The 16,602-nt window shown below is 34.8% G+C and overlaps 1 protein-coding gene and 1 long non-coding RNA gene across 6 annotated transcripts in view; one reads left to right on the plus strand and one right to left on the minus strand.

The window, feature by feature from the left end:
- CEP128 (centrosomal protein 128) overlaps nt 1–16,602 on the plus strand; it is a 362,607-nt gene that overhangs the window by 126,335 nt on the left and 219,670 nt on the right. For all 5 annotated transcript variants that reach the window (XM_020285697.2, XM_076003809.1, XM_076003811.1 and 2 more), the window contains 2 exons: nt 2,766–3,416; nt 9,166–9,330. In XM_020285697.2, the coding sequence (XP_020141286.2) occupies nt 2,766–3,416; nt 9,166–9,330 (816 nt within the window). The remainder of the gene's footprint in view (nt 1–2,765; nt 3,417–9,165; nt 9,331–16,602) is intronic.
- LOC105867845 (uncharacterized) overlaps nt 1–16,602 on the minus strand; it is a 101,766-nt gene that overhangs the window by 5,166 nt on the left and 79,998 nt on the right. The gene's annotated exons all lie outside the window — the stretch shown is intronic.

The raw sequence follows: 16,602 nt of genomic DNA on the forward strand, positions 1-16,602 counted from the left end.
ATTGTCTATTCAAGCAGAACTTAGTCTAAGCACAGAGGGAGGTAGGAAACTTAACAGGAATAAAAATGAGGTTAAAAAAAAAGCCTTTTTCTCAGGTCTCTTTTAAGTATTTAAGCATTCCTGGACAGACAAAAGAGACCCAATTCCATTGTTTTGAATTTCCTTAAGATAAAGGCTATTCAACTGAGGGCCCCTGAGAATGTCCTGGGTATTGAGATGCCGGTAGAGACAATGACATTTTCAGACTCAGAGAAAATGTCTGTACAAAATCTTAGGCTGTGGCTGCTAGCAAGCAATTAACCGGTAGTGAATAGACAGAGCTGACTTAGTTTTTAGTATCTAAATTGCCACGGAAATTCCAAACTTGATCAACATAGTCAGTAACTGTGCACCCTAATGCTGTCACCTTTGTTGCGAATTGATGTGATACTTAGAACACTACGAAGAGGGCAAAAGCTGGAATTTAAAAAATATATAAAATTATAGAATAGTAGAGCTTGAGCTTTGAAGGACTCTTCTTGAACCACCCTATCTCCAGACTCCCTGTTATATGAGAACAATAAATATCCTTGCTGTTTAAACCAATTTCAGGAAGACATAATATTTTGTAATCAAAGATTATTTTACCTGATAGAACTTCATCATGAGTTTAATTTTTAGGACTTCCTGGAAGTCTCTTAACTCATGCCCAGGGGCTATGTTAGCTGCTTATACATTAATCATTATATTTAAGCCATCTACCCTCACTCTTTGGTCCCTCCCACACTAACCTTACAGCCCTAAGTTGATTCTGTTTTCATCTTCTCTAGTGTAGTAAGTGGAATAATCTCCCTGAAGATGTCTCACTCTAATTCCTAGAACCTGTGAATGTGATATCTGCATGGGCCATCTAATGACATGAGCCCATAAAATAGAAAATTTTTTCTATCTTTTGGGAGAAGGGGAAGTAACAGAGATTTGAAGCATGAGAAGGAGAAGGATTCATTGAGCTGTTGTTGGCTTTGAAGATGGAGGAGTCAATGAGGCAAGAAATGCAGGTGGCTTCTAGAAATTTCAAATAACTCCTGGTCAAAATCTAGCAAGGAAATGAGGACCCAAAGTCCTATGGAACTAAATTTTTTCAGAAAGCTAAATGAGCTTGGACATGGATTCTCCCTTAGAATTCTCTTATCCTCCAGATAAGAGGCCAGGCCAGCTGTTACCTTGATTTTAGCCTTAGGAGAACTTGAGCAGAATGAATACCTTACCTGGCCTTTTGACCTGTTGGAAATAGTGAGATGATAAATAGGTATTGTTTTAAGCCACTAAGATTGTTGGAAATTATTATTCAGCAGTAGAAAATTAATGCATCTATCCTTAGACTTACCTATATTTCTCTCTATTTTTTATGCCTTAAATTCTTTCGAAAATGAACTCCTTTGTCTGACTCCAGAGTCCTTCTACATCAGGACATTGGTCCATCAGTTATCCTCTCTTTTCATTGTTTTGATTACTACCTTGCATAAATACCTCCCCCTGGGACCCTGGTTCTTGCTTGCACATAACTACCCCACACTTTGTTAGCCCTTTCCCACTAATCTTCATCATAACCATATGAAGTAGCTATTACTATTACCTTTATCAAGATAAATAATTTCCTTAAGGCCATAGAACCACTGGTGGCTAGACTGAGAATCAAATTCAGTTCTCTCTTGGTCAGACAGAGCTTAACTGCTTAGTCACCTCATTTTATTATTTCTCATGTTAGCTTCTTACTCCTTTCTCCCTGTTAAAACTGACAGGGATTTGAGGAAATGCTTTTTTTGGAGTGATTGCCTCATTACATTTTATTATAAGTTATTTCACAGTAAAGTATAAAATGTAGAAATGCCTTGCAAATATTTATATTCATTATTTCTAATTCAGAAATGTGTCTTAATGGTTGGCTTTTTTTTTTTCCTGTTTAAAACATGGTGGGCATCAGTAAGCAGGCACAGAGATTGTCATTGGTGCCAGTATTGTACAGAAAATGATCTTTGTTCCCTTGGCTACCCCCTATTTTATATGCAGTGATTAGGTGGTGAGAATTAGAGACCATGACAGTTAATTCTTGGCCTGTGCCCTTCAGTGTGACTCTAACCCCCAGAGAGGCTAGCAGAAGATGATGGACTTCTAGTCCCATGACTTTACTCTTGAGCCTCTTCCCAACCTCTTCTAATCATAAATTAATCTCATTTCTACCTTTGTGGGCTTCAGGGCTACCAGTTGCATATAGATATATGTCTTGTCACTATTGATATTTTAAAAATAATCACTGATTGAATCATAACATTTCTTAGATTGTATCTGCATAATTCCATGTCTGTTTTGGGGTTTCTTGTTTTTAAAAGTCTGTCATTGGAATGAACATCATTTTTATTTTAGGTAATACTATATCATTTCAACCTTTGGTAAATTATCTTTATAATAGGAGTCTTTTCTTTCCCTATTCCTTTTTGTTCAATTTTATAATACCCTACATCTAGTTAATTATTTGTGATCATGGTTTGATAAAAGTGTTAGTGTTAAAAATCTGAAACACATATTTTAGTGTGGTGCTATTTCAGAGTTATATATTTTCCTCCTTTTCTAGCCTAAAAATATATATTTTTTTAAAAATGGAAAATGCAAAGTATTGTTTGATAAATTGTTCTTCTCCTTGCAGATTAATCTTTATTTGTTAATTGGCAGAATCTATGGTGAATTTTATAATAACTTTTTTTTGGTTTATGTTCTTAACCTGATAGATTTTAAAAGAAAAGGATGAAATGAAAAGTCAGCTGTATGCAACCTTACAACAAACAGAGAGCCTTCGAAAGGAATTGAATGATGTCCTAACCAAGCGTGCCCTTCAAGAGGAGGAGCTTCACTTGAAGGAGGAGAAACTAAGTGATATTAAGTGTCATCAAGCTGACCTTGAACTAGAAGTCAAGAATTCCCTGGATACCATTCAGAGACTAGAAAGTGAATTGAAAAAACAGAGTAAGATTCAAAGCCAGATGAAAACTGAGAAAATTCACCTAGAGGAAGAAATTGCAGAGCTCAAGAAAAGCCAGGCCAAGGACAAAACTAAACTTCTTGAGTTGCAAGAGTCCATCAAGGACTTGAGTGCCATCAGAGCAGATCTTGCTAATAAGTTGGCCGAGGAAGAGAGAGCCAAGAAAGTGGTGCTGAAGGAACTTTCTGACCTCACGGCACAGATGAAATCTAGGGATGAAGAAACAGCTACAGTCATCACACAGTTAAAGTTAGAACGAGATGTTCACCAGAGGGAGCTGAAAGATCTCACATTATCATTGCAGAGTGTGAAAACAAAACACGAGCAAAATATCCAGGAGCTGATGAAGCACTTTAAGAAAGAAAAGAGTGAGGCTGAGAATCATATTAGGACACTGAAGGTACCTGTGCTGAATTATCCTGATGATACTGAAGGAATTTTTCTGGTGGCTCATGAAGTTAATAAAGCGTAAACGTTTAAACATCATTCTGTATTCCCAAGCACTGAAGGGAAGATAAAACCAACAATAAAGAAGCTTATTCGTGCCTGTTCGGCCAGGTTGAAATGAGTTATAGCAGCCACCTGGGAGCACCTATTTCAAAGCATTGAAGCCCTTTAAAAAGAACGTGTAGCTATTTGGGGAGTTCGGGAAAGGCAGAGGTGGCAGTAAGTTGTGGACCTGAAACGTGCCCTCATTCAACATTTATGACCTCCTAAAATATAAAAGCAAAGACTTGTCAAGGCCATAGAAGCTATAACCACAGTCCTTATTAGTATGGTAACTAAAGTGGATTAGCTTATGGGCTGTGTAAACCCAAGGCTTTTGAGTTTTACCCCTTCTTTTCTGAATCAAATTGCCTGAGTAAATGCCTAATTGAATTCTTGCATTTGGGGGGAATGTTTCTAAGATCTAATGGTATTAGCATTATCAACATGCAGGGCAATCATTTCATACCATGATTGTCAGGAGTGTGATACATCTTTTTTGTGTGTGTGTGTGACAGAGTCTCACTCTGTCACCCTTGGTAGAGTACAGTGTTATCATCATAGCTCACTGCAGCCTCAAACTCCTGGGCTCAAGCAAGCCTCCTGCCTCAGCCTCTCTAGTAGCTAGGACTACAGGCGAGTGCCACCATGCCCAGCTAAGGAGTGCAATAAATTTATCTCTCTTCCCCGCTTTATTTTTTTTCCCTCCGTAGTGCTTATCATCACAGACATAGATTCCATATTATTTATTTATTTTTAAATCTCCTTTTATTACAATGATAGCCCCATGAGGACTGAAATTTGAGTCTGTTTTGTGCACAGCTATATCCCCAGTGCCTACAACAGTTTCTAGAATATTGTAAAGATCTGTTGAATAGGCGAATGAATGGATAAATGCTCATGGTGCAAGATGAAATTATACTGAAATAGCTGATATTTGTAGAATGCTTAGACCTATTTTATGAGTTCTATCCAGTCCTTCATAGCCTTTTGGCAGTAATGGATTTGGGGTCATGAATTGGGGTAGGCAGGTTAGAATGGAGGCTGGAAGATTAGGTAAGAGACCCTTACTGCATTTCATTAAGCTAAGATAAGAACATTGTTTTATGTTACTAAGAAATAAAAATATTGCCTCTTGCCTATAAAAGTATCAACTATAAGACAACATCCCAAGTCAGAGATGGTAAAATGTGAAAAATATACATCTCAATATTGGAGAAATGGGGAGTAATAATCTTTTAGAGTTGATGAGGACATAAAAGTAGCATTAGGGATATGGAGAAAAAGAGCTGATCTTAAAGAAAATAAAATATATATTACATGTTGATTAATTGGCTGTGACAATAGTAATCCTACAAGCAAACGTTTTCTCAACACTTTGTGCCAGTTACTATTCTAAGAACTTTACATATATTAATCATTTAAGAGTCACATTATCCCTGCAGATTGTGTGGTAGTATTTTCTCCCTATGTAAGAATTGAGACACTAGAGGTGAAGTAACTTGCTCAAGGTCTTTGAGACAGGATTTGAACTCAGGTAATTAAGTGCCTGTGTTCTCAACTACCTTACTATCCTGGAAGAGGTTTGGAATCAGGGATGAGTAGATAATGACTTGGTTGTCTAGGTGGATAAAGATGCTATTTGTCAACATGGAGAATATAGACAGAACAGCAGCTTTGGAGGGTAAAAGGGCTAACCCAGTTTTCTAACATATTGAGCTAGGTGGGAAAGACCTTGAGATGAACTGTGAAAGTCTGGGTAGAGCAGTTTAGTTCCTCATGGGTTGGAAGTTGAGGGAGAAATTGAGATCAGAGTGAAATATTTGGAAGCCTGTAACTCATAGGTGTTAGCTGAAATCATGGGATTTGGATGAGATTTGTGTAGGGGGACTGAAGAAGGTGACATGCTAGAACACCAGTGTTTAAGTAAATAATTTAGAAGCAAGTTCTAGTATCTTAGAAAGCCAGGTAGAACGTTTAAGAAAGATAAAATTGAGTGTTAAATATGACAGACAAGCTAAAAGAAGTAAAAAATCATTCCATTTGGCAGAGGTTGATGGTGAAGGTACATGAGAAGATGTGAGGGGTTGGATCAGAAACAGTATATAGTATTTAATAGGAGACAAGGCATGTCTTCCTCTGAAGGTTTTATAAGAAACTAGTAAGATTGGGTAAATTGGTAGGGATGGTCTGAGGGAGTTGAAGTGAGTCTTGACTGATAATTGCTTTCCTCCTTCTGAAGTAGAGTAGGGCAGTGGTGCAGTAAGAAATTTATGAGTGGTCAAGACTAATTTGGACTACAGAGGCACACTTCTAAATAGCTTTCCTACTTCCTCCTAGTTCTTTTTTCTACCCCCAACTCGTCCCTTTCAGCCTTCAGATACCACCTGATTTCCTTTCCCAAAATATTAATATGTATCTGAGTGTGTCACTTTCTGCTCTGAAACCTTCCTTGATTATTTTACTGTCTCTGGAACAAAGGCTTCATGCTAGCCCAGCCCTCCTTGAAATGGCCCCACCTGACTTATGCACATTTATTGCCTTTTATGCTCCCCAGCATTCCTCATACCATTACACATTTCTACATATAGTTTTCACTGATTATTCTTTATTTGGATTGGCCTTTCTCCCAATCTGCAGGAGGAAAAATTCTGTCTAATCCTTCAAGGCCCAATTAGTTTTTTAGCTCTTTTATGGATCCATTGAAATTGGAATAAATCTCTACTGAGGTTGGGCTAATTCTCAACTGACTTTGGGCTAAATCTCTTGGTCCCTCTGTGTTTCCATGACTCATTGCTGGTACCTCTAGTTGAGCACAGTGGTGCTGCCTTGTATTTTGGTTTGTTGTGTGTTCATAAGTCTCCAGAGGGACAGGCATCATGTCTTAGGTATCTTGAATAGTGTTCCAGCTATACAGAAAATACTCAGTAGATGGGCTGTAATGTTTAGAATTCTGGAAAGCAGACGATTTGCTCCTGACTTATTCTGTGATCAGTTGGATTTCCCCATGTCATAAGGGAAAATTGATTTCCTCATCCTTTCTTTAGGAAGTGCTTTGAATTCATTTACAGTGAGCTGATAATGAAGCTGTAAGGAATTACCTGTGTGTAAAGAAAGAACTTATATTTTGCAAGCATTGTGTGGATTTTCTGTAACCATTTATACTTTTATTTTTAAATTTGAAAGACTGAGATCTGGGAGGGGTGTTGCAGCTATTCCCTAATGTGGTATAGCAATAGGACAAGAGCTAAACGGAGAACCAGAGATTGTGAGAACCCAGCAGTTTCCTTTTAAACCAAATAAATTACCCTTAAGGAACAATCTCCACCCATGCTATTTTATGAATATAACTCTATACTTTACATATTTATAGTAATTAAAAAGATCTGATTACAGTGGCCATCACAGGAGATTTAATAGTATACTGAATTATGCACACAATAGGGTTTTGGTACTAGTTCTATAAATGTTATATTTCTGTGTTTTTTAGCTTCACCTTAATGTTTTTACTTTTTCTCAGTCTGATACGTCACCTATATTTTTTCTCTCTACAAATTAATTATTTTTTCTCCATCTAGTATCACCATCTGTCTTACCTGTTTTTAAATTTAAAATATTTTAATGATACACTCTAACTGCTATTAATATTTTCAGGATATTGGGCTATAACCTCATTGTAATTTCAACAGAATCATTTTGTAGAGTCTTGTATTGGAATCAAAAGATGCAGGATTATAGTTCTATACTTTAGCCACTTGATGGACAGACGTATGATCTTGGTCAAGTTACTTCACATTTTTATGCCTCATCAATAAAATAGGAATAGTGATGTCTTTATATATCACTGGGTTGCTGTGAATACATTACTTTGTAAACCCTAAAATAAAATATAAATGTACCGCAACAATAAGTAAGTTCTTAGTCAAACTTAGGCATTAGTGTGCTGACAAACATTATATATAAAACAAGTTCTGGTGAAGGAAAAAAACCTTGATTTTATAGCATTTCCTAACTTCAGTATAAATATCCCCATCTTGGCTGATTTCAAGCTATCAAATGAGACATCGCTAGAGAGGGATGAAGGTGGGAAGAGATGAGCACGGTTGACTCTTGAGTCTCTGTAAGCTGGCTTTTAAATGAGAAGGTTCTCCCTTGTTCCTCAAAGGGAAACTTCTTATCTACCTGTGCTTTTTATAGGACATAAAGAAAAGTAAAAGCTTTCTACTGAAACCTTATCGTAATTGAACAATTTTCCTGATGAGAGACTTTATTTTGTAAATTTATTTTTGGGCTGTGAATACAAGATTGCTCATAAAAAAATCAATTCTATTTGTTAATTCAAAGTGGCATCAGGTCTTAGGTGAATTTTGTGGTGTAAATAAAATATAGATTTTGTCTATAACTCACAAACTTCTTCCTTTTAGGAAATTGTTTCTGTTGATTGTGTTCCTATATACCCAATTAAACACATATAACAAACTTATAAAAATAAAAGAAACAGATATGTTTTAGGCATTGAAACATGTATTTTAAGCAGATTATATGTAGTTGCTTACAGATTGTTAGTAACTGGTAGGTATGGCCAGTTAGCATTGCTAGGTGCACACAGATGATTTTTAAAACCTTAGGATGTTATACCTTTTGAGGGGCAGTGTGACTGAGTATTTGAAAATATGCTAGAAAGAATTCCTAGGTTCAAATCCTGGCTCTGAATTCACTACCCTTGGGCAAGTTATTAGCTTTTTTCTGCTTCAGTTTTAAAAAAGGAGGCAATAAGACAATAATAGTACCTTAATAGTACTATTATTGGTACCTTAAAGGTACACCAACTCTGTTGAGAGAGGAAGGAGTTATTAGAGAAGTGTTGTTGTGAGGATGAAATGAGGAAAAACTGTATACAAAAAGGTCTCAGAGCAGTGTCGACAGATTATGTTTTTAATTTAAAATTCTTTAAGTTCACATGCCTACAAAATCTTTATTGAACCTCATACACAGAATAGATTATTTCTGATATTTTTAAAGCTCATTCTAATTATATTCCAAGTGAAGATTAATAAATGGATATTTTATTACATTATTGGTGCTGAAATAGTTACTGGTAAACCCTTTCATATTAAGTTTGTAGTCCCTTGGCTGTTATAGTTCATAATCTTTTTACCTTCACAAGGGTAGTATCAATAGCTACTTGTTCAAAAACTACACAAGTCTTTCATAAAAACCTTTTATATATGAGGAAACTGGTCAGTCAGTAATATCACCTCCAAATATTTCTCTTTTGGGACACTTCTCTAATGACTGGTTACCCTCTCAGCAGAATTTGTGTCCCTTCTTTAGACTACCAAAATATCCATCCTACACCTTTATTAAGGACATCTCATTCATTGTTGTTAAATTGATTGTTACATCCATCTCTTTTACTGTTCATATCTGTTACCTTCAGCACCTAGTATAGTACCTATCAGTTAGTAAATGTTTGGTAGGTGTGGATCAGTGATTGAATAAACACAGAATATTTCCTTGTGTTTATTTTAATGTTTAAGTATGCATGATTTGAAAAGAGCTAAAATCTTGAAGTATTTTCCTTCTGATATAATGTGTAATTTATTTGGTATAATTTGGCTATGGCCAGTGGACTTTCTTTTTTTACCTTCTCTTTTTCTCAGGCAGAAAGTTTAGAAGATAAGAATATGGCTAAAGCCCATCGTTGTCAGATGGAGAAGTTGAAATCACAATGTGACAGATTGACAGAGGAATTAACCCAGACTGAAAGTGAGAACAAAAAACTGAAGCTAAAATATCAGTGTTTGAAGGACCAACTAGAAGAAAAGGTAAAAATATGAATGAATTCTAATTAAAAAGTCATTTTAATTTTTTCTCATATTTCTTCTAGAACATATTTTGTATATTAATAAATGGTAATTGTAGTCTTTCATAGGAAAGTTGTATTGGTGCCAGAAAAAAATGATAGTTTATTAGATTGCTGTGATTTTTCCTCTTTTCAGCCAACCAGTTGCCTTCTAATACATTTAATTTTAAATTTCTTCTGTGTCTTAAAATTGGAATCTAGAGACCTAGTAAAAAAAAAAAGAAAGGAATAATGACTTATTGAAGACCTACTATATGCCAGGCATTTATGCCAACTGATTTACTTATGTCTACTCATCATTTAATTCTCTCAACTCTTTGGGTGTCTTAGTCTGTTTGAGCTGCTATAACAGAATGCTGTAGACTCGATGGCTTAAAAACAATAAAAATTTGTTTCTCTTAGTTCTGGAGGGTAGAAAGTCCAAGATCAAGGTGTTGGCAGATACAGTGTCTGATGAGGGCCTGCTTTCTAGTTCATACATAGATGACTCTTTTTGTGTGTGTCCTCATATGGCAGAAGGGGGATGGGAGCTCTCTGGGGTCTCTTTTATAAGGGTATTAATCCTATTCATTACGGCTCCACTTTCATGACCTAACCACCCCCGAAAGGCCCCACCTCCAAATACCATCACATTGAGGATTAGGTTTCAACATACGAATTTGGGGGAGACATAAACATTGAGTTTATAGCAGTTAGGTTTTATTCATGCCTTTTAATCTGTGAGGAAGCAGAAATTCAAAATTTTTAATGGTTGTGTTCACTTATATGATAGGCATTATAACTTTTAATTCTCATAGTAATTTTATGAAATTGATACTATTATCCTCATTTTCATAGTCACAGAGAGTGAAGATGAAGAAGATTGCAACTTTAGTACATCCCCGCCAGGCTCATTGCTTTCCTTTGAGTAGATGTGAAAATTTATTTTGAATGACTGCCATATATCACATGCTGGAGAAAATACTAGAGATTTTAAGAAGTCACTACTTTGAGGTTCTCTTGTGGCAAAAAGTCAAGTAGGAATAGGTGACTAGAATATTTAAAATTGCTTTCTATTTCTCCCACCATCTTCCTACAAGGATTTTCAGTGGAGAGTGATAGGAATCAAATGTGAAAAAGACCATTAAAGTGTGGATGATAGGAGAAGGCAATATAGACATGGGCCAAATTAATGCTCTATGTACAAGATCAGGGTTACTGAAATCTATTATACTAAAAACTATTCCTAAACTTCTATGGAGAAACTTTCTTTATATTTTTCTCACCTTCTTGTTGTTTTCAGAATTTCATTATATATGTATATTTTTACCTCCCTATTAATTGTTAAAACCAAGGAAGTAAACTACAAGTTAATTTGGAGTTTATGATTAAACGTGCTTAAGTTGCTAAATTTAGGTCTACAATCTTGACAACAGCTTTATTTTAGTTCTTATGTCATGCTTTGTTTTGATGTGTCTAGTGTTCACACATATTTAATGTATCTGTCGTCAGGATGTAGTTGTGGAGATAATGCTAAATTTTCCAACTTTTCCATAATTACAATTTTAGGCAAAAGATTCTTTTAACATGTTTTGTATTTTTTATGTGTATTTAAGAAATAGTGATGAAAAATTTGATATCTTAAAAATGTAAAGTTTACCTTTTTCTACTTAAAATAAGTGTTTCTTCACTGATTCTATTTGTGATGTTCCAGATCTATGTGTTATCACACATTCATATAAGTGGAACATTCACCTTTAAACAGTTCGAGAAGTTAATCATTTTATTACATTGCTATGTACTGAGCATATACAATGGGGCAGCCATTGGGCTGTATCCTGAGGCTAGGATATAGATAAGATACAGATCTGCAATTGACCAATTATTAAAAACAACATTTTTTTTAGTTGTTAAAACTGTGAAGTCAAGTCCTGACAATGAGTGCTAATGCAGAGAAAAGATGGTCTCTATATTCTAAAATGGTGTGTGATCTTAAAGATACACACACACCCACACACAGGTTATATGCTTGCTTTTCTTTAATATTTATTTTTGGCATACATGATTGTTATATACTTTTGATTGATTTAACAGTTTGTGTTGACCTATTCTTTAGTGAAATTAGCTATGAATCAAAATTTTGTTGGATTGAGCCATATACAGAGGTAGTATACCATTAGTGGTTATGGGCAAAACTTTGAGTTTTAATCCTTTTCTAGCTGTGTGACTTCAGGCAAGTTGGTTAAAACTCAAAGCCTCAGTTTTATCCTTAAAACAGGTACAATAATGCCTTTATTGTAGGATTGAATATGAGAATATATGTAAAATGTATGGCACAATATTTGGTCTCTAAGAAGATATTAGTTATTGGTAGCTGCCATTATTTTGTTATTGTTATGTTTCCAAATTTATGCTGCTAATGGTTCAACCAGGCAATCAACCAATTGGCAAAGTATTGATTGATTGCCTATGTTCTGTCTAATGATGTGTTAATAATATTGTGCCTATCGTATACTTAATAATAAAACCATAGAAATATGCTCATTGGAAGTTTAGAGCCAAACTATGTTGAATCATTTGAAAGAGATGGTCCACAAACTAGGCAGCCATGTGAAAATAGCTGGCAGTTCCATTGGCAAGTGATATTGGGAGCACATGTGTTAAGCAATCCAAACAGGTGGCAGTTTTATAATTATGCTTGCTATATGAGGAGAGGAATCACAGCTTAGTCATTTTTCCATCTCCAAGAGCAGAACTGACACACAGTAGGTAATTTATAAGTAAATTATGGAGAGAGGTATACTCACATGTTTATGTGAGTATGTGCATGTATGTATATAAAGAAATATGGATACACATACATACATGTATGTATATATGTAGATAAGGAAATACGGAGACACACACACACACACACAAACACACATATAAAATGGCCACAGTGAAGGAAATTAAAACAAGAGAACAAGATAAAAATATGTTTGTGAAAGGAAGTCCAATAACTAATAGCCCAAAGATTACCATTTAGGCAATGCAATGAACTTGATAAATGAGGCCTTATGGATTGAAGGAGATTTATAATTCAGCTCTGCTATAATCAAAAGGGAAGCCTTGGCTGGGTGCGGTGGCTCACGCCTGTAATCCTAGCACTCTGGGAGGCCGAGGCGGGCGGATTGCTCGAGGTCAGGAGTTTGAAACCAGCCTGAGCAAGACCCCGTCTCTACTAAAAATAGAAAGAAATTAATTGACCAACTAAAAGTATATATACAAAAAATTAGCCGGGCATGGTGGTGCATGCCTGTAGTCCCAGCTACTTGGGAGGCTGAGGCAGGAGGATCGCTTGAGCCCAGGAGTTTGAGGTTGCTGTGAGCTAGGCTGACGCCATGGCACTCACTCTAGCCTGGGCAACAAAAGTGAGACTCTGTCTCAAAAAATTAAAAAATAAATAAATAAATAAAAGGGAAGCCTTTCTCATTTGCTTAACATGTGATGCTACTTAGGCTACCAATACACACCTTTTTTAAAAAATCTTACTATTTTGACTTTGTGACTGCTTTTATGTTATGTTTCTTATGTTATTATTACTTGATAAGCTAAGAAATGTTAAAACTGCATCAAAATACATAGAAATCATTAGCACCAGTGGTAGCATTTATCAGTATAGAAAATTGGTGTTAGTGCATATGCAAAGAATAACTAACTTTAGTGTATTTTTCCTCATTGAAGAATGGTGACGTGGTATTAAAATGAATTTTTTGCAGGGTGTGATTTTACTTTGTCAAATGTTAGTTTTTGAATGTTACAGGACAAAGAGAACAACTATTATGCAACCCACAGAATTTTATATATGCATTTAATACTTTATTATGAGCTTCTTACCATGGAAAAGCCCTCTTGAAATATTACAGGAAGAATTTTCTCCTGTCTACAGTATCATTAACATTTATTATTCTTTTTGCTTAAATTTTATAGAAAAATACTTGATTTCTTCTTTTGTTCCAAAAGGATCTTATTGATATTAATCTTTTGATTCTCTTGGCACTTACTTGGAAATTCATAATACTGTTTATTCTATCAGAAATATATTTTTGTTGGTTTCACTGGCTCAATAAAAGAGTAAATCATTTTTGCTTAGCAAGTCCATCAAAGTTTACATAGTAAAGATTTTGAATATCTGATCTAAACAGATCTATATCTAATTTTTAAAAAGTTTCTTACTCAGTTATGGGTTTATTAATGACACTGGCTATCTTTCTAGAGATTTTAAGTAATTTTGTAATAGATGTATTAAAAGAAAGATAAGCTTTAATCTTGAACTTGTTTATGTAATATTTTAGAAATAGCTGGTATCTAAAATTGACATTATTTTGTAGATTATTCTGTTTATACTCTTTGTCCTTATATGTTTTACAAATACAGCTGTTTTATCAAAGAATATATATAATATACTCTTTGTGCAGGTATATTTATAAGCAATGAAAAAAATGTTGTAAAGAAAACGGTAGAAATATTCTGAGATTGTTTTCCTAAGTCCAAAACAAACATTATAAAGACATTTGTTTTCCAATATGGATTGTGAATACAAAAGAATATGAGAAATTATGGGTATGGATAATATGTTGTTCTTGTATATTATAAGCAGAATTGTGAGAATATGCTTCTTTCTACTAGGTACTTACACCTGGAGGAAGCCAGAAGTACCTGCCACCCTCATGTTCCCTTTCCTCCTTTAATCCACCCATAATCACATTCATCCCGGAACTTTCTATGTTATAGGAGATGCTGTTGTGTGGGTACCATACCTTTCAGTTAGCTAGCCTTGACAATGTTGGAAGATTCTTTAGGAGTTTCTCAATTTTTCTGCCCCACAAAAATCTATGTAATAGCTTTTGTTTAACAAGCATTGTCTTGGAGTTTACAAGGTAGCACTGACTGTTGAGGCAAAGATGCTGTTTCCCAAAACATTTGGCAAAAGTGGAATTGTAAAGTGTAAAAGGATCTTAAACATTATCAACTCCCAATACCTTATTTTGTAGATTAGAATCTGGCCCAAAGAGTTAATTGACGTGCTCAGGCGCTCCCAGCTGTCCTTTGAGAGATATGGAAATAGAAGTCAGGGTTTCTAATCCTATCCTTTCCATTGTGTCAAACTTGGTAAGAACCATTTCCAGCCAGTATATACATTTTGTAGGTTATCTGAGACACTTAGCTATCTCATTTAATATTTACTTATTTCAACAGCAATATTTAGTTCTCTTTAGAGGACCTTATTTTCTGTAATTATTTCTTTCAGAAGATGAGACTAACTTTAATGGAACACTTAGGAGATACTTTAAGACCAAAAATTGTGAGACATCTAAGGCTATAGCAGTTCATAGGAACCTGTGTTGAATAGACCAGGATTCACAGAAATGTATTTTTGTTCTTTCCTATGAAATACTTTATTTAAATCATTTGTGAAGTGATATCTAATAACATATTTTAAAGCTATGACTATGTTATATAAAAACACTTGAAATAGTTTTCTTATACAACACGTGGGTCTTTAAAAGTGGTAATTATATTGCACATTTGCAAGTGTAATTATGATTCCATTTTTACGGATGGTGGAAACTGAAGTTGAGAGAATATAGTGGGTTGCCGAACACTACATAGAAACGTTAAGAACAGGATATGAGCTTAAATTTCTTATAGTTTCTCCTTTATTTATTACAGGCAAAATGACTCACATTTGTGTCTTTTCATTGAACTCTTAGCATTGAATTTAAATTTAGGGTTATTACATTCAAAAAATGGCCATATAATCTTTTATTTTTTAGTCAGACAACTTTTGGAATATGAGTCATCAATGTGTTTTTTTAGATAATCTAATTAAAACCTGAAATTTCCACATAGAAGATATCTGTGAGAGGAAAAAATGAATCAGTGTTTTTAAACTTTGTGTTTTAGTTCTAATTTAACCATCTGTTTAGAATTGCTATTTTTTGATGATGTGGAAAAGTATGTATGATTGTCAGATGTCTGTTTTATAAAGTTTCTCTACTTTGAAAAAGCATATTACTACATTTTTGAATAAGAAGTATTTGACTATAGCAGGCAAAATTCTCTGATTTTAAATTTTTCTAGAAAATGAGAAAGAGAAGCAAATGAGCTGTTGACTTCTAGTATTTACTTTAATGCTTACACTTTAGACCATTTTTAGGCAGCCTGTGGTCTTTCTTTGGTGCTACAGCTATTTTAAGTTGTGTGAGTAGAATAAAGCTGTAGCCACCACACATTAATTTGGAGACAAATTTAAACCAGATACTCCAAGAAAATACTAACTAGGATGTTATGAGTAATTTCCTGTTAGAGTCCTGTCTTCTTAAAAAATAATAAGAATAAAAACAATAAAATGGATAAATTAAAGGTAAAATGATGAATTTTGTAGTTGTCATTTATAAAGTATGTTTAATTGAATCACTTGTAGTCATAAGTCCAGAGTAGTCTTCGATTTTTACAGAGAATTGGCAGAAACAACAGAGTGCTTTGGACATTTTAAAAACTATGTCAAATGTTAAGAAAAAAGTTTAGCATGCAAAAATATAGTGGAATATACACTGGGAAAGGAGAGGAGTCATTTATACGTGCACGTATGGCAGAATGAGGGGGGAAAGATACAGGCGAATAGAAGAACATGTGGTCTCTGCTTTTTGATTCGGAGCATGAATGTAGTGAAGCCATATTCAAATTTAATTCCATTGTCAATGGCTTCTTTACCAACCATTTACAAGCAAAGAGTTTGATTTTAAGTGAATTTCTGGAGTAAAGTCAAAGTTTGCCAGTTTTACTGGCCCGTAACTTGGACTTGATTGAGAGGACTGCCATTTAATCTTTAACTCACTATGTAGTTGATAATTACAAGGACCTGGAGAAGAAAGCAAACGTGTTGGACACTTTCTATTAAAAATTTTTAGTATTAGTGGTTTTTTTTTAACATGCTGTTACTTTATTATTTTTTATTTCAGCATATTACGAGGGTACAAATGTTTAGGTTCCATATATTGCCTTTGCCCCACCTGAGTCAGAACTTCAAGTGTGTCAGTCCCCCACAGTGCATACCATACCCATTGGGTGTGAATATGCCTATCCTCTCTTCCCCCCTTCCACCTGCCCAACACCCGATGAATGTTTCTACTATATGTGCACATAAGTGTTGGTCAGTTAATACCAATCTGATGGTGAGTACATGTGGTGCTTGTTTTTCCATTCTTAT

Source organism: Microcebus murinus, chromosome 6, assembly GCF_040939455.1.
Source record: "Microcebus murinus isolate Inina chromosome 6, M.murinus_Inina_mat1.0, whole genome shotgun sequence".
In the NCBI taxonomy this organism is placed as follows: Eukaryota; Metazoa; Chordata; class Mammalia; order Primates; family Cheirogaleidae; genus Microcebus; species Microcebus murinus.